This window comes from Heptranchias perlo, chromosome 30 (genome assembly GCF_035084215.1).
Source record: "Heptranchias perlo isolate sHepPer1 chromosome 30, sHepPer1.hap1, whole genome shotgun sequence".
In the NCBI taxonomy this organism is placed as follows: Eukaryota; Metazoa; Chordata; class Chondrichthyes; order Hexanchiformes; family Hexanchidae; genus Heptranchias; species Heptranchias perlo.
Window position 1 is genome coordinate 7387359 of NC_090354.1, and position 22915 is coordinate 7410273.

At 43.0% G+C, this 22915-nt stretch overlaps 1 protein-coding gene and 1 non-coding gene across 2 annotated transcripts in view; one reads left to right on the top strand and one right to left on the bottom strand.

The window, feature by feature from the left end:
* The window catches only part of LOC137299863 (F-box/LRR-repeat protein 20), a 112645-nt gene extending 90854 nt beyond the window's left edge, over positions 1-21791 (bottom strand). The window contains exon 1 of the mRNA XM_067968810.1: positions 21720-21791. Coding sequence (XP_067824911.1) covers positions 21720-21749 — 30 coding nt within the window. The 5' untranslated portion in view covers positions 21750-21791. The remainder of the gene's footprint in view (positions 1-21719) is intronic.
* trnac-gca (transfer RNA cysteine (anticodon GCA)) lies at positions 6900-6971 on the top strand. Its single transcript has one exon. It is a non-coding gene; the product is annotated as a tRNA-Cys (tRNA).
* Positions 21792-22915: the final 1124 nt, after the last annotated feature.

Consider the following 22915-nt stretch of genomic DNA (forward strand, 5'->3'; position numbering starts at 1 on the left):
GTGCTGGAGCACACGATTAACCTTGGGGTCCAAGACGAGAGAGAGAGAGAGAGAGAGAGAGAGAGAGAGAGAGAGAGGAAAACAAAAACACTCAACCAGCTGCATCATTTCTACTGACAAATAATCCATCAGCACTCACTATACAAGCACATTTGAAGACTAGTCACCTGGTGAGGTACCAAAGCGCCATCAGCACCTGTCGAACTATACCCCTGGCAATCAGGCCCTCAGAACCCAAGCAACTCAAGTCCTATTTGTGCTTACAATTCTTACTTGCTGATTTATCCTGCCTGAATTGTACAGGTCTGGAGGTTTGGGAAGAGGCTTTGCCTGATGCTATTCATTGGTGGATAAATCCTAAATCAGAACACCAGTTAGTATCAGCAATTTGAGAAATGCGCAAATTAATGGGAACATGGATTTAAGCTTTCTACATGGTACTCACCATTGCAGCGCACAAAAACAGAAAAGGTTGGACACCCCGATCTAGATAGAACAGTGAACAACAATATCACAGTGAAGTGCTAGAGGACACAGTGCTGATGGAGGCAGCATCCCTTTAGTGTTGTCCCCTTGAAACACAATAAAAAGGTCTTTATGAATAGTGGCCTGGGACCAGGGACCCGGCTAACCTTTCCCATACCCAGCTTCCTTCAGGAGCTGCAACATAAAAGAGATAGACAATCTCTGGAACTAACCTGGTTAAAGACAAAACTCTGACAAATACACCATAAATTTAACATTAGATCCATTTCCTAAATTGAAATTGAGTAACTGTATTTAGATCCCAACCCTAAATCAAGATTATAGCTCTCTCAACACTAATCCAAAACCTTTACCCTACACAAATCCTAACACTGACTAATTCAAATTGGGTTTTATTCTCAACACTACATAGGTTTAAGCTGTAACCCTGTATTTTCTTTCCCCCTTCTATTTACTCCCTTTTACTTTCTGGAGACAGTGCCTTGCGTTGAGGGGCAATTACATGAATGCTGTCAGCCCTCAGGTGCCTTACCTAAGTAATCATTCGACATATGCAAGACTATATTGCAAGTATTAATTGATTCCTTCCATGGTTTAAGAACCTAAGCTGAGCACCATCAAATCCTCATCAAGTACACAATGTAATAGGGTCAGGAGCAGGAACTGAGTCAATCCTCCCTCCAGCCAGAGGACATGAAGACTAATTGTAATACTCCATACCACTCTTGACTAAGAACAGTTAACTCAGCACAGAAGCCCAGGGAACAAACCCAAAATTGCTCTGACTTTTATGGTGAGCAACACAATGGGTAATGTGCAATACTCAACAATGCCAAATTCCAACCCAACAAAGAGGGTTAAAGACAAAGCTTGTATTAAGTTAAGTAACTTAGCTTCTAGTACTTTGTACTTAACTTTGGAGAGACCACAAGTACTGGCATTTAGCTGTTCAAAATCTTAATGGAAACACTGATCAAGACAATGGACATTCTGCAGGCTGTTAACCCTTTACCTCTCGACTTGCATTCATAGCCCTTATCCTGGTTATTGCATCATACAGGTTGGGCTTTCCAAACAACAGAGTGGACTTTGTCTTAACCACTCCACAATAATTTTAACCTTATATATTCCAACCCATATTCCCATCCTTAACTCCTGCCTCTCCCAATGGCTTAAAGATATTGCCACACCAAGCCATGCAGATGAGGCCTCGGGTTTGATTCTCAGAACCTGCTTGGTTAGGTGATCTCAGTTAGGCTGCAAATGGCCTCAGAACCTCTGTAAATACCATCACCTCCAGGTTCCCCTGCACCCTGTCAAATCAGCCACTCCTGGGCATGTATTGGCATTTCTTCAATGGCACTGGATTTAAATTCTAGAAGGTCCTACCATTGTCCTATCCCACAAGGTCTGCAGCAGTTCAAGAGGGCAGCCCACCACTACGTTCTCAACTAGGGACGGGCAATAAATGTGGCCTTGTCAGCATTGCCCATGAACAATTTTTTTTTTTTAAAAAGCCTGTAGATTGTGAGAGTCAAGAAGTTCAGCAGTTTTGAAGTCCTAAGGATAAGATAGAATCAGAAACAGTACAAAGAGTCTTGATTTCAGTGCCGGGAGGAATAAAAGGCTTGAGGTCATGGCATCCCTTTGGAACATATCCACTCAGCATCAGTGGAAGTAAAGGGAAACTGGTGATGGGTCAGTTGTAGGCTTCAGTCCCTTTTCAGTGGGACTCAGTTAAGTACAAACTGCTATCTTGCAATGCAACTAAGAAACTCCTCTCCTCAGCGATTGAAGCAGGAAAATACAAAATGTGAAAAGTAAGCAATGTGAATGGAAACATGAGAGTATATAATTAAAAGATATGTTGTTGAGAAAGCCCATTGTAGGCCTCAATTAATCCGTATGGCTCTATATGAATTATAGGGTGCACTGTGTGACAGCAGAGCAACATTATCTGAAAATGGTTCCGCTTATGATCACAGACAAATCAAGTCTACCATACTAAACAACCTATTGAGCTTTATAGGTACATTAGTTCTGAACGGTGTTAAACTGGTTCAGCAGATCAAGAGCCCAACAAAACCAGTGCATTCTATTTTTAGTTGGGTGAAAAGGATCAATGGAATTGCCATTTTATCCTAAAAAAAAAGCCCACTTATCAGCTAATTGTGGAGTTAACGATACAAGTGTCCAGCTCCTAAACATTCGACCACTATTTCAGAACTTTGTAGATGCACTAAGTGATCTTACAAACACTCTCAAGAAATCCCCTCCTTCACCAAAATCTCCACGAGTTTCTTTTATACAAACACACAGACACAATAACATAATGATTCATTATGTCGGTATGGATTTGAACTTAATGGCTGTTGGTCAATTCAAATCTCAGAATTCAGTGTGCGTTTACTATGTAAAAAGTGATTAGAAATAACGTACAGAGACTTCAAGTACAATTTTTAGATCGTTATGGAATCTAGTCAATTTAATGCACTCCTAAGCACACATATACACATACATACATATACACATACACATATATATTCATCAATATAACATTGTTTAATCGTGTGTCACATGCTCTGATTGAGGGGACAGGTGGGCACTGCACATTACTTTGGCACCTGCTAATCCAACTCTGTAATCAACTCAAGCACAACCCAAGAATAAACCCCAGCAGGTTCCTCATACTGCCATGTGCTAGTTAACACGCCTCATCTAGGTCCTGCGTCAACTGCTTGGGTATGATCAACAGCAGCTACAATCGGAGGGAAGTGAAGGTGCCAATGTCAACACAATTTGAACCTGTGTCCCCTAGTCCCTGACACAGTGCCCCCTTTCTGTCTTTTTCTCTGTCTCCAACCCCCCACCCCCCACTCCACCTGCCAAATGCAGAGGAAATTCTTTCATAGTTTTCATTTATTACAAAGAAAATCTCCACATTATTCATTTTGAAAATCTGGAAAATTTGGAATTTTCATACAGAAAAAACAAGCTTGCATTTATCCAATATCTCATCACATCTCTCTCAAAAGCACCTCACATCCAATTACTTTTTGAAGTGCAGTCGTTATTATGTAGGTAAATGCAGCAAACAATTTGCACACAAGGCCCCCAGACAGCAAATAAATGAGTGACCAGTTAATCTGCAGTACTGGTTGAGGGAGAACATCTTTGAGTAGCATCCTGGAATATTTCATATCGCACTGATCCACCAGAACAGGCAGATGGGCCTCAAGTTTAAATGAAGGATGGAAGGAAAAGCACAAAAAAAAACAGTAAGACATAAGCAGTCCCCTGGGTTTGAATCCAGCTCAAAGGATGAAAGTTCTGACTGTAAGGCCATTAAGCAAAATGAGATCAAGGCAGTTTCACCCATTTCCTCTCGGGCATGAGTCCGCAGCACAGAACTGCCCATAATTCAGCATAACTATCTCACTCCAGGAGACTTGTATGAGAAATAGAAATATCACTGGTGAAAGAGGGACACTCTTGGGAGGCTGGGGGCCAAGACATATTGCTGAGGCAGACAGAGAATTTTACTCTGTATCCACCTTGTTCTATGCCTGATCTTGGAGAGTTTGCTGTGGACTGTGATGGCAAAACATTCTATATGCAGCACTCTTCATTTAAAACCACCTTAATATGAATTTTATCAGGTCTGTAGTTTAACATAAATTTGCGATGCGTTACATGGGGACTGGGGAGCAAAGCATGCAGAACAATGTCTTTTAAGGTCCCAAAAAACTCTTGGTAAAGACAGTGGGGGTGATTTTAAGCCCCAAGAACGGGTGGGAATTGAAAATAGTTAGTTTTTTTTGGGTTGCAACCACAAAATTTTTAGACTTTGCATTCCCAGTGGGAAACCTGTACTTTTACGCCCCAACGTTAAACCCGGAAATAAAGCCAGGTTGCGGTCGCGACCCAAAAAACAACTATTTTCAACTCCCACCTGCTCCCAACCCACCCATTCTTAGCGTTTACAATCACCCTCAGTGTGTAACTGAGCCATACACACCAGAGTGTCCCAGGTTTGATTACCAGCCTGTACTGACTAAGCTAAACTCAGCGAGGGTGACAGAAGCTCTACAATTAGCCCCTATAAGCCAGAATTTGGCACGGGAAGGGAAGAGAAATCAACTCTTTAGGGTCCTTGCTAGCTGATTGCCACCCAACGACTGCTGGAAGATGCACAGGTTGGCATTGGACGAGAGTGGGACTGGACTCAGCCGTGATGCTTTCCATGGAATATAGCCAGTGCTCAATACCTGCATTAAAATAAGACCACATGGTTGATGTACTGGGGAGTTGTTGTTCCCGTGGAACCCTATGTCAGCATGCCTCTTACTTTCAGGAGCGGGGAGTAAAAGAGAGAGAGTTTGAAAAAAAACAAGTGTCCTTTTACTTCTGGGACTTAACTTCAAATTATCAGGGTTTGAAGGAGTGGTTGTTGGAGGCCAATCATCTCAGCCCCAGGACATTGCTGCAGGAGTTCCTCAGGGCAGTGTCCTAGGCCCAAACATCTTCAGCTGCTTCATCAATGACCTTCACTCCATCATAAGGTCAGAAGTGGGGATGTTCACTGATGATTGCACAGTGTTCAGTTCCATTCGCAACCCCTCAGATAATGAAGCAGTCCGTGCCCACATGCAGCAAGACCTGGACAACATCCGGGCTTGGACTGATAAGTGGCAAGTAACATTCGCGCCAGACAAGTGTTAGACAATGACCATCTCCAACAAGAGAGAATCTAACCACCTCCCCTTGACATTCAACGGCATTACCATCACTGAATCCCCTACCATCAACATCCTGGGGGTCACCATTGACCAGAAACTAAACTGGACCAACCACATAAATTCTGTGGCTACAAGAGCAGGTCAGAGGCTGGGTATTCTGCGGCGAGTGACTTACCTCCTGACTCCCCAAAGCCTTTCCACCATCTACAAAGGCACAAGTCAAGAATGTGATGGAATACTCTCCACTTGACTGGATGAGTGCAGCTCCAACAACACTCAAGAAGCTCGACACCATCCAGGATAAAGCAGCCCGCTTGATTGGCACCCCATTCACCACCCTAAACATTCACTCCCTTCACCACCGACACACTGTATCATCTACAAGATGCATTGCAGCAACTTGCAAAGGCTTCTTTAACAGCATCTCCCAAACCCGCGACCTCTACCGTCTGGAAGGACAAGGGTGACAGGCACATGGGAACACCACCACCTGCACATTCCCCTCCAAGCCACACACCATCCTGACTTGGAAATATATCACCGTTCCTTCATCATCACTGGGTCAAAATCGTGGAACTCTCTACCTTAACAGCACTGTGGGAGAACCCTCACCACATGGACTGCAGCAGTTCAAGAAGGCGGCTCACCACCACCTTCTCAAGGGCAATTAGGGATGGGTAATAAATGCTGGCCTTGCCAGCGACGCCCACATCCCATGAATGAATAAAAAAAAAGGAGTTACGGAGTTTGAGAATGTAATAGAGCTGATTTTAAACACACAGTTGGAGCAGAGGCACTGCTGGCTTATTAATTACCTCCATTACATTAATTCAGCTGCTTCACACTATCAGGTTTGGCAATAACTGCAAGCCAGTTTCTCCGATGTCATCAGCTCTCCCTGCTTCGTATCAAAATGGATCTATGAATTTCACTAGTTTCTGAATTATGTTGTGCGTCTGATCAAATTTCACATCTCCTGTTGATATTGCCAATACTGGGTGTTTTGTAATCAGAACTACTGTCATTTGGGAATTGTTGATACATCACATTTTCCGCCCTCTATTATTCTGATTTGCTTGGTCTCAACTTCATCTATTGCCAATAAAGACAGAAAATGCTGCAAATGCACAGCAGTTCCCTGAGCAACTAAAAAGTAAAAAAAAGACAAACATTGAATGGGGCTGCTTCATCAGATGCTGATTGACCTGTTGTGCATTTCCTGTTCTTATTTGATTTCCAGCATTTATTTTTTTTTAAAAATGTGTCAAAACTTTATTTTGAATGTTATAAAAACTCTTAAAAAAGGGTTCATAATGTGAGCTTCGCTGCTTCGGAAAAGACACTAAGTACATCCAAGACACTCATGGATCTCCACACTTAGAGTCGTAGATGGGCCAATCATGGATTGGTGAGCAGCACTACAAGATCACAAGATAAGATTAGATGAAGGCGGCCATTTGTGCATCCATTCAAAATGAGCAACGTATAGTCCACCCAAATTCTTTCATGGCCATTTTCACCTCCACCTCTTCCTAGATGTCTATTCCAAGTGTAAGTTACCCTTTTTGTGAAGAAATCCTTCCTGACATCCATCCTAATCTAGCCCTTTTACCAGTTCCCACCACCCCCCCCCCTTGTCCTACTGTCATAATCTACCTTGAAGTAATGGTCTGTGTGGGTATAGCTCAGTGGTAGAGCATTTGACTGCAGATCAAGAGGTCCCTGGTTCAAATCCAGGTGCCCACTTTGTCGGGCCAGGACCTACTCCGTTAATGGTAGGGCGTTGGGGAGAGTTATAGAACAAAGAGATCTAGGAGTACAGATTCATAGCTCCTTGAAAGTGGAGTCACAGGTGGATAGGGTGGTGAAGAAGGCATTCGGCATGGTCAGAACATTGAATGCAGGAGTTGGGATGTCTTGTTGAAGTTGTACAGGGCATTGGTGAGGCCACACTTGGAATACTGTGTACAGTTCTGGTCACCCTATTATAGAAAGGATATTATTAAACTAGAAAGAGTGCAGAAAAGATTTACTAGGATGCTACCGGGACTTGATGGTTTGACTTACAGGGAGAGGTTAGACAGACTGGGACTTTTTTCCCTGGAGAGTAGGAGGTTAAGGGGTGATCTTATAGAAGTCTATAAAATAATGAGGGGCATAGATAAGGTCGATAGTCAAAATCTTTTCCCAAAGGTAGGGGAGTCTATAACGAGGGGGCATAGATTTAAGGTGAGAGGGGAGAGATACAAAAGGGTCCAGAGGGGCAATTTTTTCACTCAAAGGGTGGTGAGTGTCTGGAACGAGCTGCCAGAGGCAGTAGTAGAGGCGGGTACAATTTTGTCTTTTAAAAAGCATTTGGACAGTTACATGGGTAAGATGGGTATAGAGGGATATGGGCCAAGTGCAGGCAATTGGGACTAGCTTAGTGGTATAAACTGGGCGACATAGACATGTTGGGCCGAAGAGCCTGTTTCCATGTTGTAACTTCTATGATTCTATGATTCTATAAATAAAGCATTCTTGTCTGGGGCAGTTTACTGATTGGTTTCATTATTGTTGATCACACGACATAGGAATAACATAGGTTTCTGCAAGATAGAGGTTTTATACAATTGGACAGGCCCATGTCAATTAATATGTGGTTTTGAGTTTTGATTCCTATCAAACAAAAGAAAAGTTTAATAAGTTAATTGTTTAAATAGCTCAAGCTATTAATTTTGAACCAAGTGACCCGCAGGGGCTCTCGTCTTGTTCCACAGGCATTGTGCTTAGACACTGCAAGTGACAAAGTCTATATAATTAAAAGGAATTACAAGGTGCCTCATTCCAAAATGTCAAACAAAAATCTTTAAACGGGTCAGTCATGTCATCTGGCACGGATCAAAGAATCAAGCTTACCTGGTTGTGAATTTAATTGACAACTGTTATTTGAGACACGCTGGGCATCTCCGAGGCCAGAAGTTTCTCGTGTGGATTTATCCGGGGCTGTGGATGCCCAGATCAGTCAGTCTGAAGCCAGAGAGACTGCACCGTCAGTGATGACATAGTAAAGTTTTTACATAGAATTTATAGCACAGAAACAGGCTATTCGGCCCAACTGGTCTATGCTGTGTTTTCGCTCCACACGAGCCTCCTCTCACCCTACATCACATCAGCCCATCAGCATATCCTTCTATTACTTTCTCCCTCATGCTTCCCCTTAATTGCAAATATGCTATTTGCCTCAACCACTCCATGCAGTAGCAAGCTCCACATTCTAACCACTTTGAGTAAAGAAGTTTCTCCTGAGTTCCTTATTGGATTTATTAGTGACTATCTTATATTTATGATCTCTAGTTTTGGACAGTTTTGAAGACTGGGTCGAGCTCCTGTGCACTCTCGATGAGTTGTTACTGCAGGTGAATGCATTTTAAAAATGAGGGCTAAGCAACACATTGGCAATGCGCATTGGAGCACCAATGCGCCAGTCCGTGGAGCGTTGCTGGCTTGATCGTTCACTTCAAAACTGTACACATCCAAACATATGTTCCAGAACAATTCAAAAACATCAATAAAGCTTGTGGTTTCAAGAACAAAACCAACTCATTAAATATTAAACCTCTCTTAGCGATGTGTGTATTGTATACGGTTGTACTGAATCTTTGCCAATGTTTATTTTGCTACCACTTGTCAGTGCTTTATAACTGATGCACGGTATATTAATTTCCTATGAATATTTACAAGTATATATTTTTAAAAGTCTCCTGCTAATTTTATGGAACACTCTTAAGGTTTCCTTTATCCCATGAGCGAGGTGATCAAATAACTTCCAAATGAGCTTCAATGTTGCACTCTCCAGTGGGACCCATTCCATATTCAGTACAGCGATTGCTACATTCACCCAAGGCACTTATTTTAGCCGGAAGCCTTGATTAATTCCCCTCCCACCATAATAATTTTAAAGCCATCACCAGTGGCTCCACAGGGCCTGAGCATAAATATGGTGCAACAGAGTAGATTTCTTTTCATCTGCCCTCTTCGTTTATTCCTCATCCCCACCTTTTAAATCTCCCGCAGCATGCATTAGTCCCCATTCCAATTAGGCGCAAGAATGTGACTCGGAGTAAATTGCCTTTTAATTCTCCCACCCAGGTAGAAAAGGGGGAAAAATAGGAAAGATTGTGCCTGGGCATTTCTTGACATCTCCCTAATGGAGCTTGGAACCCTTCATGTGAAGCATCACGGATGGAGACACTTGCCAAACACGCCACCCTAAGGTACAGTGCATCACCATACAGCCTTAATGGTCGATATGATGCAATAGCCAATAATAAAACATCTGGATAATAAAAATGAGCTTATTTACATATATATGTGCAGCCCTCGAGAGACAGAGAGACACTGGTGAGGAAAGGATCGGGTTGACTGTGATGTCGCCCATAGTAGAAATGCCAGCCAACACTCTAGGCTCATATATGAAGAATGGCCACTTGGGCAACTAGAGAGTAACTGATGCCCATGGAACTGCACCCCAGTAAGTCAGCTGCTTCTACAGAATAGGGGAGAAAAGTGGGGTGGGCGGGTACAAATTCAAAAACAGAACAAGAACTTCACAGATTGCTGCTGACCTTTGGAATATTTCGGAAAACTGCAGTTTTTAAAAAAAATTAAAATATCCCTGCAGTAAACTTCTCGATCTACCAAACTAAAACTCGTTAAATCCTTAATGAGCACACAAACGATGTTATAAAATCCGTAAAAAATTATTTGGAGATTTATAGTCCCATTAAAAAGAAAATAAAACAGAGGAAATGAACCGATTACTGGCCTGAAATTAAAACAGAAAATGCTGGAAATACACAGCCGGTTAATGTTTCAGGCAAAGGTCCATCAAGGAACCATGGAAACATTAACCTGTCTTTTTTTTCATATGCTGACAGACTTGCTGTTTTGTTTGCAGCATTTTCTGTTTTCATTTGAGATTTACAACAATTTTTTCATGGTTAGTGGCCTTACAACGCCTCCAGCATTGCAGCTTTAAAAGACAGACTGCTGGCTCGGAGACAATGGCCTGCTGGAAAAGGCTTATTGACACAGCTAGGTCTCGAAAAGGGGAACCAGTGCCAAGGTGAAACCACAGCGCGCAAGACTTCCATGCAGTACTACATTGACAACATACCAGGATATTGTCAATGGACAGAAGAAAGAACGATTAGCTGTCAATGGGAAGAGGAAAACATTAAAAACACAGCTGTTAACTTCAGGAAAATGTTAGGATTGAGATTTACGATCAAAAAGAGCGAGACAGATTATAAACCCATGTAAACACATGGAGTGGTGCTTTTTTTAAATAATGGAGCGAGGTAAAATTTATCAGAGAATGGGTATCTCTCATTGGAAATGAGTGAGGGTGGACTTATACCAGAGCAGATTCACTTGGGCTACTGGGTCACCTCGGCTCAGCGATTATAGGAGAATAGGGCAGGGAGGAGCACATGCCTCTAAAAAGGAGCCTGCCCAATTCTCCATCCATTTAAATTAATAGGTGAGAAACCAGGGGGGTCTTTGCTTCGTCCCGGACGATTTTCCCGTGTTCTCTGCCCCCCAGACGATCCAACAGCTCCAAGTTCAGGCTCTGGAAAGTCTGCACTGATAACTTTAGTGCTGCTCCAGGTCCCCACCCAACTCTAGATTTACACAACTTTGGTGGCAGTGTGAAACTGCCTTCCATCTTTGCAGTGCGAATGCAATCCCGAGACTTGGCAGGTCCGAAACCGGACACTACATTATAGAGAGAGAAGTCTGAGGAAACAATAGATTTCTGGTGTCTACTTGAAGGTGTAAAGCCTTCAGTTAAACTACTCGTATGCTGCATCCCATTTTCACAAGGCAGACTGTTCCAAAGTTAGACAGCAGTCATAGCACCAACCACACCCCCCCGTGCTTCCACAAGTATATCAGTGTTAGCAACAAAACCACTGACATCACCCACACTGCCATTGTATGTTATCCCAGCAGATAACATATCATTCAGTTCTCCATTGTGACCCAGGAAGCCATATCTAAAAGCCGGGTGGATACATTAACTGGTCACCAAGACAAATGTTGAACTTCCGTGATTGCTTCAGACAACCCACAGCAATTTGCCAACCAGCAAAAAAAAGTATCTGCATAATTACTGGCATCAGGGAACCCAAGGTTAGGAGAATTAAAAATATAAAAATATACACCCAAGCGTTCCATTAGGTGAACAGCTACATCTGGCATGTGCACACATCACACTCCAGATGTCACACTATGTTTTGTATCTGAGACAATCTTAAGATGCTGGTGTATCTGACCTGCAGCCTGAAACTGATAAGCGCATTCCAATCTGCAAAGTTCTGTGACAAAACAAGAATTAAATTGATTGATCGGAGCCCATATTTACTTAACCATTAGTCTCTACCGCCTTAAAAAGGGACACAGGTCCCACATTAGCAGAATAATAAATTGCACATTACATGGTTGGAACACTCCTGTTATTATAAAACAGTGAATCATCTGATAGTGAGCAACACCATGGGATATCTGCTTGTACTTTTAAAATCATTGGCATTCTGCGTCCAAATTATCGATCTACATTGGAACATCAAACATTATTAAAACAATCTTGTGACTACTTGAGACTAGCAACTGAGTGCTATTTAGTACTGGGCCTCATAACAAAGATCGGTATAAAAACAAGGTACCCTTGTTAAATAGCGTTTGTGGATACTGGGCTTGGCTGCAACAGTCTGCTAACATTCACCATCTAGGATGGCGCATGAAGAATGTTGACTTGGGCAAGGTACTGGTGAGTAGGTGTTGCCCATGGAATCATACCCACAATGGGTCAATGCACTGTGAAGTGGAGAAAGGGGGGGGGCGGGGTACACATTTCCAAATGTTCCTCACTCAAGCCACTACCGCACCTGATGCTTTAGTGCCTCAAGACCACATAACATTTCCTACATTACAACAGTGACTACACTTTAAAAAGTACTTCATTGGCTGTAAAGCGCTTTGGGACATCCTGAGGTCGTGGAAGGCACAATATAAATGCAAGGTCTTTCTTCTTATTCTTCACAACCTACTACCGCTAATCACGAGTAACTGAACTGAAACGGTTACCTATTCTCCCAGATGTGGAAAGACACCACAATCATTAATCCTCCAATATGATTGTGGATTCTAACAGCATGTGTGCTTTATCAATGCACAATGAAAGCCAAAACTAAGAAAGCCCTGCAAATGAACAAAAAAAACACCTCAAGAATGAAATAACTCAAAGGCTAGTTGAAGGCTAGAGTGACAGCTTTGGGTTCAATGGACAATTGTAAATTATTTGCTGCTTTCGACAAGCTGTTTATCTTTCTGAACCCCTCAATCAGATCAATGCCTTATACCCACTCCCAAGTACCCCCGCTTATACAAACAGAGACTTCAACACTATACATATCATTTGCAAACACTTAACTCTACCCTACACCTTGTAAATAAACAAATCGGTCACTATAGGAGAACAAAGTCCAAAAATAAGCAATTTCACAGCACGTTTCCAAAAACGCACAAAGCAGTTTATGAACGCATGTACATTTCTCAACATGGAAACCAGTTCTCATGGTGGAATAGGGGGAATCCAAGGAAGGCGCTCGTATCAACTGACATTCAAACTTGCGAGCCGTCATCTACTAGCTCTCAATCTATCTATTAAGACGGGCACACATCAGTAAGCACCTCGGTGGCAGGAACCAGGAAAAATAAAAGTGAAAAAACTGCCATGCTCAGTCCAACCTCTAGTCAGTCAACTCTAATGTAACAGAAAGCACCAACAGAGGACACATGGGGGGAAAAGCTGTTTTCCTCTCTCCCCCATCGTAAACGTCCTTGAGAACCCCTTCTCCTTGTCATACAAGTTAATATTACCACATTTGTCTGGGTCACCTATAAGTTATCCACAACCAGCTCTCAAATTGTGCCAAAGTATAACACCAATCAACACCAGACTGTAATGTACCTACAGGATGTGGTGTATTGTCACACCGGAAACTACATCTGAAAAATATGAACAAAAAGTTAAGAAAATAATAAATAAATAAATAAATAATGAAAAGGTGAAGCTTTGGCACTGCGAGTAATCTTTAATAAGTAAAGAAAATCTGTGTAGCTTTTAAACATTCTCCCGAGTACTTTTCCTCTCAAGTGTCGGTTTGCTCAATTAGTATCACTGGCCTCCAACTCAGAAGGTTGTGCGTTCAAGCTCTTCGCCAGGACTTAAGCACATAATCTCAGTTGAAACTGCAGTTCAGTATTAAGGGTTAAGAGTACTGTATTGTCAGAGTTGCCATCTTTTAGATGAAATGTTAAACCAAGACGTTAGCCTGTTCAGATGGATGTAAAGCTATTCGTGGCACTACATGAAGGAGAGCCAGTGAGTTCTCCCAGTGTCTTGGCCAATCCTCAATCAATGCCACCAAAAGCAGATTAACTGGTTATTTATGTTATTACTGTGTGCCAATTGGCTGTGGTTGCCTACATAACAACAACTGCACTTCAAAAGTAATGAGAACATAAGAAATAGAAGCAGGAGTAGACCATGTGGCCCTTCGAGCTTGCTCCGCCATTCAGTCAGATCATGGCTGATCTTCGACCTCAACTCCACCTTCCAGCCCAATTCCCATATCCCTTGACTCCCCTAGAGTCCAAAAATCTATCTATCTATCTATCTCAGCCTTGAATATACTCAATGACTCAGCATCCACAGCCCTCTAGGGCAGAGAATGCCAAAGATTCACAAACTTGTGTGAAGAAATTCCTCCTCATCTCGGTCTTAAATGGCCGACCCTTATCCTGTGACTATGCCCCCTAGTTCTAGCATTCACTGGCTGTGAAGTACTTGGGGATATGAAAGGTGCTCTGTAAATGCAAGCTCTTTCTTCTCTGTCTTTCCCTTCTGGACCACATGTAGTTCACTGCTCTCAAGTTGAAGTTCTCACTTCTGCTGTAAAAAATGATTTGCCAGCAGTTTGAAGGAGTTGGGGGGGGGGGGGGGGGGGGGGGGGGAGAAGAAGAGGAAAGCTGTCTCTCTGCACGGCAAGTTCCCTTATTATCCGAGACCACTGAAACTTTCAAATGGAAATAAAGCTTCATCTGCATCCTGCAATATATTCCTATCTCAGGGGGATCAATCTAAGCTGCAGGTTTTCAAGGGGATATCAGGGGTCCACGGAATTGATTGTATCCTACCTTACAACAGTGACTACACTTTAAAAGTACTTAATTGGCTGTGAAACACAGACATCCTGAGGTAGGTGATATAAATGCAAGTTCTTTCTATCCATTCTTCATTCCGTTTTTGTACTTGCTGGCTTACTAGCATGTTACTTCTGTTGCTGTACACTAATAAACAATGCTTTCCACTATAATAGCATTGCTCGCCTTTGCCTTCCAGAAGTTACGACCAAGAGTCACTGAGATCACACCGATATTTGTGGAGGATTCCCCCACACAGAAAATTATGAAAACCACAGGTCTAAGCAAGCTGAGGTGCCATGTCCACCACCCGACCTACCATCAGGTCAATCAATCAGTTAGGTAATGTCTGTTTACTCTCTGCACACTGGTGATTGGGAGGGGTGGGCATAAGCAACTTCAAACTGAACATAAAAGAATTTTCAGCCAGCCTTCACCATACAAATTAATGCTAATGAGGCTCTTGATTAGACATATTAATATAGCACTGTTTTTCTAGAAGCAACTATAAAAATCCAAGTATACAATTACTGGTATACACAAAAAAACTGTTCATTTTCTCTTTTAAATCAAGATTGAAACAAAGCACAGTGGGCAGTTTGGAATGATGAACTGTATTAGCTGGACAGAAGGGGCTGCAAACTATAGCTCATGGACTGCATGCGATCTGCGAGGCCCAGGCATCTCAATTCTATTTGTGCTTATAATTCCAACTCTAGTCTGTCCTGTTGTGGGCCTGGAAATTTGGGAAAGGCTGTTTTTAAGTGCTGTTGCCTCATTGGTGGATAAATGCTAAATGAGGACACCAAGATCTAATATGTGCAGCTTGTGATACATGCAGGTTAATAGGAACATGGATTTAAACTTTATATGTGCCCCCCCCCAACCCCAGAGCTGCTCATAAAGACACAAAGCTTGTACACTCCTGCTCAATAAGGCCGTCAATGTGCCTATTTGAAAATACGATCTAAACCTGCAAGGCAGTGTACTCCATTATTCTGTGCCCGACTATGACTTAAGAAAGTACAGAAATTCCTGTGCGACTCAATAATATTAAATAAAATTTGAAAAATAAAAGTGGATGAATGAAGTCCTGTCACCGTCTCATCACACAGTTGCGGTTCGGTGACATTTAGGAGTCCCTGTATTAAAACCAGCTCCATAGTTAAATATATTTATTCAATTTGGGGGAAACTCATAATAAAAAGTGCTGAAATAAAACAAGGTTGGAAAGACCAGATTGGGTTGGGGTCACAGGCAGTCTCACCACCCTAACACCTTCTATAGAAGGTACTCAATTTCATAACGAGAGAGAGAAAAAGAAAGAAAGAAAGGGGAGAGAGAGAGAGGGAGAGAGAGAGAGAGAGAGAAAGAAAGGAGAGAGAGAGAGAAAAAGAGAGAAAGAAAGAAAGAAAGAACACAGTGTCAGAGACCCGGTGGGAGTCGAAAGAACACAATCATCCAGTTGCATAAGCAGTTATGGAGAGTGTGTGTGTTACTGATCAGAACTAATGACACACAAAACACACAAGCAATGCTGTGGCCTTCTTCTCCCTGTGGGAATTACTCTGCTGTCACTGATCATTCTGTCAAATGCTCCACTTGGAATATTACACCATTCTTCAGAGACTGACGTCCTCAGTCAGTTATATCTTGGATCTCATTATTATAGCAGGGACCACCACCAGCTCCCCCCCCACACTCCGAAAAGCAATTTGACAAAAAAACGTGGCATTTTACCAGTCGAGCTGCTAAATAACCATTTGCGAAAATGACTATTACATTAGCTCATTCTTCTCTGCCCCCTTCCCCCCCTGGGACTGACATTTTATATGGTGCACGCTATGTAATCTGTGGCCAGCAGGGAGCTGTGAATAAGCATAAATTTTTAAAAAGACCAATTAGCTACTGCATGCACCAACATGTACCTTACTGCCACTGGTAAGTAGGCACTCGGCCTGTTTTAGTGGGGATTAAAAGAAAAGCTCCCAGCAGTTCCCAAGGCGGCTCTAAATTCCTCGCTTGCTCCACACATCCTTTCCAAGACAGTTGAACAACAGATTATCCGGAGGTCACCCAGTGATAGGACGCCAAGGTGCGAGGCAAATTCCAAACAAGAAGCAACAGTTCACTCAAAATATGCCAGGCGACCCCGGGATGCACTGCGCGCCACCTCCACAGCAAGTTACAGAATCAAAGTTAAGGACGAGAAAAGACAGCTCACCCCACTGAAGCTCGCCCCTCTAACTTCCCCCGTCGCAGCATCCGACTCTATCCAGCACGTGCATGCTGATGTTTCTGTCCTTAACCAATGATTATATTTGCTTTGATATTGGAAATCATACGACAGAACTGGTCTCCGCTTGGCTGCCTCTCAGATGGCCCAATCTCGCAAAACCCCAGAGCTGCAAACAGGCACCGACCAGTCCTGAGGTACCCCTAGAGAGAGACAGTACCGTGCTGCCTGGTATTACGAGTGCAGGAAGGGAGACACTGGATAACTTTGTCCATCTCATTTGTACTAATAGTCTGTTCAGTCTGATATAAAAGGGGGCAAGGTTCGGTTTTGTTTTCAAGGGGAGATGGATGCTGCGGGTAGATGGTGCAATGAATCAGTGGATAAGGACACTGCCTGGTGCACCATTCAGCCACACAAAGCATCAGGTTCCAAGTTTGATTCACAGTCTGTGTCAAGTTAGGGCAGCTAGTGAGGTATTACTAGCCTCAATGCCCCTGGGCTAGGAAGGTGGAAGGGGAGAAAGAAATAATCAACCAGGGTTCCCCCTCCTAAACAGAATGCAGCGAATGAGCCCTGCTGCAAAGTGCACAGGTGGATGTCAAACAAGTGCAGGATCAGGCTGGACTGTGCTGCTCTGTGACTGAACTGCCCACTGACACTCACTCTACAGACTCACGCATTACAAATGGCCACTTGGGTAAAGTACTGCAGGGCTGCCTTCACCCATGGAACTGGACCCCAGAAAGCAGCACCTTCAGGAGTGGTGAAAACTGGAAGGAAAAATTAGAATAACCACCTCTTATTTCTTTCCCCAACGTTCCCCCCCCCCCTCCCCCCCCGTGGCTGAATGGGTAAATACATCACATAGTGTAACTCTAAGATGTGCAGGTTAGGAAGAATACAAGCAGGGTGCCACTCCTGAATGACTTTCCCCCCTCCCCTTGCTGGAAGTGTATGTGTGGGTGGTGGGTGTGGGCAGGCCGCAGGTACAAGTGCTTCTACGGTCAAGTAACATTATCCCCCCTCGTTCCCCCCCCCCCACAAATTCCGGCAACTATTCTCCTTCCTCTTCCATTCTGATACTGGCAGTTCCCTTCTCCCCCAACTCACGAACCCAATTCTGAGCCCACTGCTTCTGTGACTTTGGGCAGCTGAACCGTCTCCTCTCCAAAACCCAACCCCCACACCCAGGCTGGAGGTGGCTGGCTGCAGGGTCTCTGCTCGTTGCAGACTGGCTTTCAGCAGCTGGCTGTTATGGTCGGGTGCTTTGAAGTGACTGGCTGCTCACAGTTACTGAGTGGCTGGTTGCTTGTTGCTGGTGGCAGCTGGTTGGTTTTTGGGGGGCTGGCTCTTGTCGCGGATGGGCAGCTTCTGTTGGTTCTGACTCTGGCTGGCTAGCAGGCTTCTAGTGACTCTCAATTGCTACCTGGCTGAATGCAGGGCGACAGCCTTGCCTGGTCTGTATGGCTCAGCTACTCAATGACCCAACAAGGAGCATGTTTTGTGTGTGTTAAATGGTATGCTGCTTTGTTGTACATGATGAAGTAGCATAAACAAAGTATTTGTGTATATAAAATTCCAAAACACTGGATAATGTATCAAAAATCAAAATCTTCTGGATGGATTTACTAGACACCTTCCAGAAAAGAGATTTCATGCATGATACCCAGTATGCAGTCATTAAAAACAAGTGCCAACATGGGCCATGAAAATAAATCTCTACCGTATCCATTCTGATATAAAATTTCTCTGGGGAAAAAAAAAGTGAAAGGGGCAGGGCAAAATTCCTCTTTTTCTCATTCCGTTTTGAATTGAGGTTAAAACAAAAAGCAAAGCTCAGGTCAGTAGATGTGAAAATGCAGTAACTTTGAAAGGAGGGAGGGGAATAAAATGGAAAAGGAGATCAAGCAAACACAGGAAGAATTACCAACAACAACCCATTGCTGACATTGCACCATCTACCCACAGTTTTCGATAAGCACAGGCACACATTCCTCTCTAAATCAGCCTGACAGTGTGAGGTCTGATGCACAGTGTTAACTGCCTGGTGGAAAAACTTGGGTTTATTTTTGGTTGACAAGGTACAACAAAAGGTATTCCATAACCTGGCCAATCAATCAGGAACATGGCAAATTTACAATCAAGTGGTCCCACCCTGTAAGGTCATTTTGCTTTTTTAGAACATTAAAAGAAGATTTTAGAACTCAGCTTTCTTTTTCTGCTCTAATTTTTAGTCGTCCTCTACTGAAAACGATAACTCTTCCTGGGGTGATCGGTAGAGCCCTGGTTCTCGTCCACGTGTTTGTTCTTCAAGTGTGAGCCTAGACAACGAGGGGGGTTATTCAACTGTGGGGGGGGGGGGGGGGGGCAATACAGACAAACCCAATGTTGCTTTCACTTGAAGACCACACGTACAGACGTCCAAGCAGCAGTCATTAAATAAAGATCAGGAGTGGGGACCAAGGCTGATTATTTCCCCCTCCAATCCCCACTGCTGCTCCAGCCAAGATCAGATAATTCAACACAGATTGAACATTGGGCCTGAGATATACTAGATGCCACTTTTATTCTGACTTGGGGGGATAGGAGGGGGAAGGGGCATCTTAGTTATAATTGTTAGTTAACCTAATTTTTCCCTGAAGAAGGATATAGATCTTCAGAATTAGGGAACTGCACTGCTTCCTCACTTCCCTTTCTCCTCACCCCCAGTCTCCAAGAGAGCTCACTCCCAAAAATGTACCAGACCTTGTCTGGGCTACTACTCCATTTGAAGATTTTTTTTTTGGAGGGGGTGGAGGAGCAAGGTGCAAATTCCTGGTGGCAGTAATTCTGTCACGAACTATACCAATATATAAATTACCAACAAGTCCGGCCGTTGTGCAGTCGCAGTGTTCAATTTAAATCCCTGTGGTTGTGGTTCATGTTCTACTGTTGCCCAACACTCATACCCAAAAGCCACACGTGTGGCAATTTTCGGCAGCCCTCAGCTTGTCTGCAAAAATGCATCGTTCCTTCTAATGCTGTTCTTTTAGTTCCCCTTCTTTTAAAATGAACTACCACTGCTTACCAGACAGTGCAATAACAACAGTGTAAAATCCTGGTACCATCAGGAAAGCTATTTCCTGTATCACCGGCCCTTCCTGTCACATGAAAGAATATACTCAGACTCCCATTGTAACTCCTGGTCAACCCCCACATACGACAATTTTTTTTGGGAACAAATGCCTTTCGGCCCAGCAAGTCTGTTCTATTTAGACAGATTAACTCACCGTACCCTTCAATCCTTTCTCTTGTCAGAAACATATCGAACTTCCATCTATTTAAGCCCACTTGGAACACCCTACAGGAAAAAGCTTTACAGCAAAACCACTGTTAAGTTGTGCTGGAATGAATCGGAGGTTTTAACAGTTGCAGGATTCAGTAACATTCCAATCATTGTGGCTTCACTATCCTGAGTGTGAAAATACCTGAGCCCCTCAACTATTAAAGCTTTGTAATCCTTCTTTATAAATATTTACACTATTGGATTCTACATATAATAAAGGCTATCTACTTCTCACAGTACCATAATACATGACAGAATACAGAGTCAGGATGCTTTGTTGAGTTATGACAGTTTGAGACAGGCTTGATGGATCAGCCAGTCTTTTCCTGGCCTTTTCATATGTTCATGTGACAACTGCTTTTCTTATTTAACTCTCACTATCTATTTGGGAATGCACATATCTTCATAATAGAAGATTAACTCTAAGATTAGCAATGGTCTGAGAAAAATTGAAAACATGGAAAGGGACAGAAGGTGATGATACCTGGATGGAATCGGTGATCCATGCTAAATTAAAGAGTTGGCAGTGGCAAACCTTGGGTCCCCTGAATCACAACATGGAGAAACCGTGCTCTTATCAGTCTGAACAACCATAGATAAATAGTATAACCAATACAATCCAGGATAACTACACAGCTATTATTCCACATGTACATAATTACATATATTAATTCTGACTTTTTTGTCCCGTTTAAAAAAAAAATCCCCTACACAGTGCAAAGTCATCGGTTCTGGATTACACAATCCATATAAAATCAACAATTCCGCACTGGTAAATAAAGACTAAACCTATCGACACTGTGCTGGAACATCATTCGGTGGGAGATATTGCAACCACAATTAATAACCACAATTATTCATTTGTTCATCAGGCCACTATCCACCCCCCCACCCCAGTTAAACATAAGCCGTTTTATTCTTTAATAATTACGATTAAAGAGCTAACTAAAATATGAATAGTAATTATAGTTTTAAAGTGCCTTATTTCATATATCAGTATAATGGCTTATTTTGCAGCAGTGATCCTAAACTCAGTTACTTGGTAATTTTTTTTTTTAAAAAGGCCTGTTAAGATATAGCATTTGTTAATTTACTAAATTTGAAGAAAGTTTTTTTTAAAAAAATAATTCTAAATTTGCAGCATCAGCACAGATCAGAAGAACAAATGCATTAAAAAAAACCATAAAGCTAATTACCTTAAATAATGAATCTGAAGCCACATTTTTTTTTTAAATTTTTAAAAATCAAAAAGGATCTTTCACTTCAGAGAGAGAAACACACACATACGAAAGAAAAATAGCCACATGCACAAGTGGGTTTATCGGAACATTTATCAGCTGTTGCACATCACACAAAGGAATAATTCCCTGCTTCGCAAGAGCAATACTGTGTGTGTGGGGGGTTTTTTTTTTCTCTCTCTCTTTGCATCTGAGCATTTCTTCCTGTTCCTTACAGCCATTTCGATCGGAGGAAAGTGCATCATGTGCAGAGAGAGTGTTCTGGCTGCTGCTGAGGCCCTGGCCTCAATCAGCTGGGAGACAATAACACAGAGAGAGAGAGAGAGAGAGCTGGGTGCTAGGGGGGGCCTAGCGGGGGGGAGAGGCAAACTGAAGCCTCAACTCCGACACCCCCCCTCCCCTCACACACTCCACTCCACTGACTGACTGCACTCACTCACCTCGAACCTGCTCTTGGTGACTCCATTCATCCTGCCGCTGGGCTCCGGCCCCCGCTGCCGCCTACTTCGCTTCCCCCCCGGAGAATGATTATTATTATTATTATTTTTCCCTTTCTCCCCCCCCTCCCCTCACACACAACTTTTCAACAAAAACATTAAAACAAAAACACACAGACACTCCACCCACCTGCCAGCATCCTCACACCTGATTGGACCACACGCTCGACCCGGCTAACCAGAGGGGAAAGGTGGTTCGAATATTTAAAAAAAATCTCCTTCCATTTGCAAAAAAAAAACCCCCTTTCCCCCAGTTTATTTTCTCTCCTCTTTATTTATTTTTTTTTTTGCAATGGTGATTTTTTTTTTTTTTTTAAATAAAGGAGAGCGGTGGCTTTTCAAAAAAAAAAAATAATAATAAAAAGTAATTGCAAACTCTCCGCCTTTAGGCCAAAACAGCTGATTCGCTCGTCCAATCGGAGCGGCGCTTGCGGAACTCCCAGAAAGGGGCGGGGCCGCATCCGACGTCATTTTTGCGGGAAAAACAAGCGTGGCGCCGGCGCGCTTTAACATTCGAGCCCCGCCCCCCCCCCCGCCCCCCCCGCCCTGTTGTGTGACGTAGGCTGACAATGACAAAGCCCAGATGCGCTCGTTGTTTGGACCCAGAGTCAATTGATCAGCCCCGGAAATGCCATTCCCTTTTAAATCATGGTTTTTGTCCCATTTCCAACCTTTTCCCTTATTTCCAACCTTTTCCCTCTTCTAAATAATTGACTGTAGCAAAGTTCCAGTTCAGTTTTTATTCCCCCCCCCCCAGCTTATATCCCAGACCCAGCACTGCTTCAGTGAGATGGTCAGGGGGCTAGTTTTTTCTTTGAACTGAACTTTTCTTCAACAGGGAAAAGTAAAAAGTAAAAGAAAAAAAATCTGAATTAAAAGTAGCAAATGCTGGAAATGGACAGATGGAAGGAATCTTACAACACCAGGTTATAGTCCAACAGTTTTATTTGAAAATCACAAGCTTTCGGAGCTTACCTCCTTCGTCAGCACCTGACGAAGGAGGTAAGCTCCGAAAGCTTGTGATTTTCAAATAAAACTGTTGGACTATAACCTGGTGTTGTAAGATTCCTTACATTTGTCCACCCCAGTCCATCACCGGCATCTCCACATCATGGAAATGGACAGGTCAGTCAGCACCT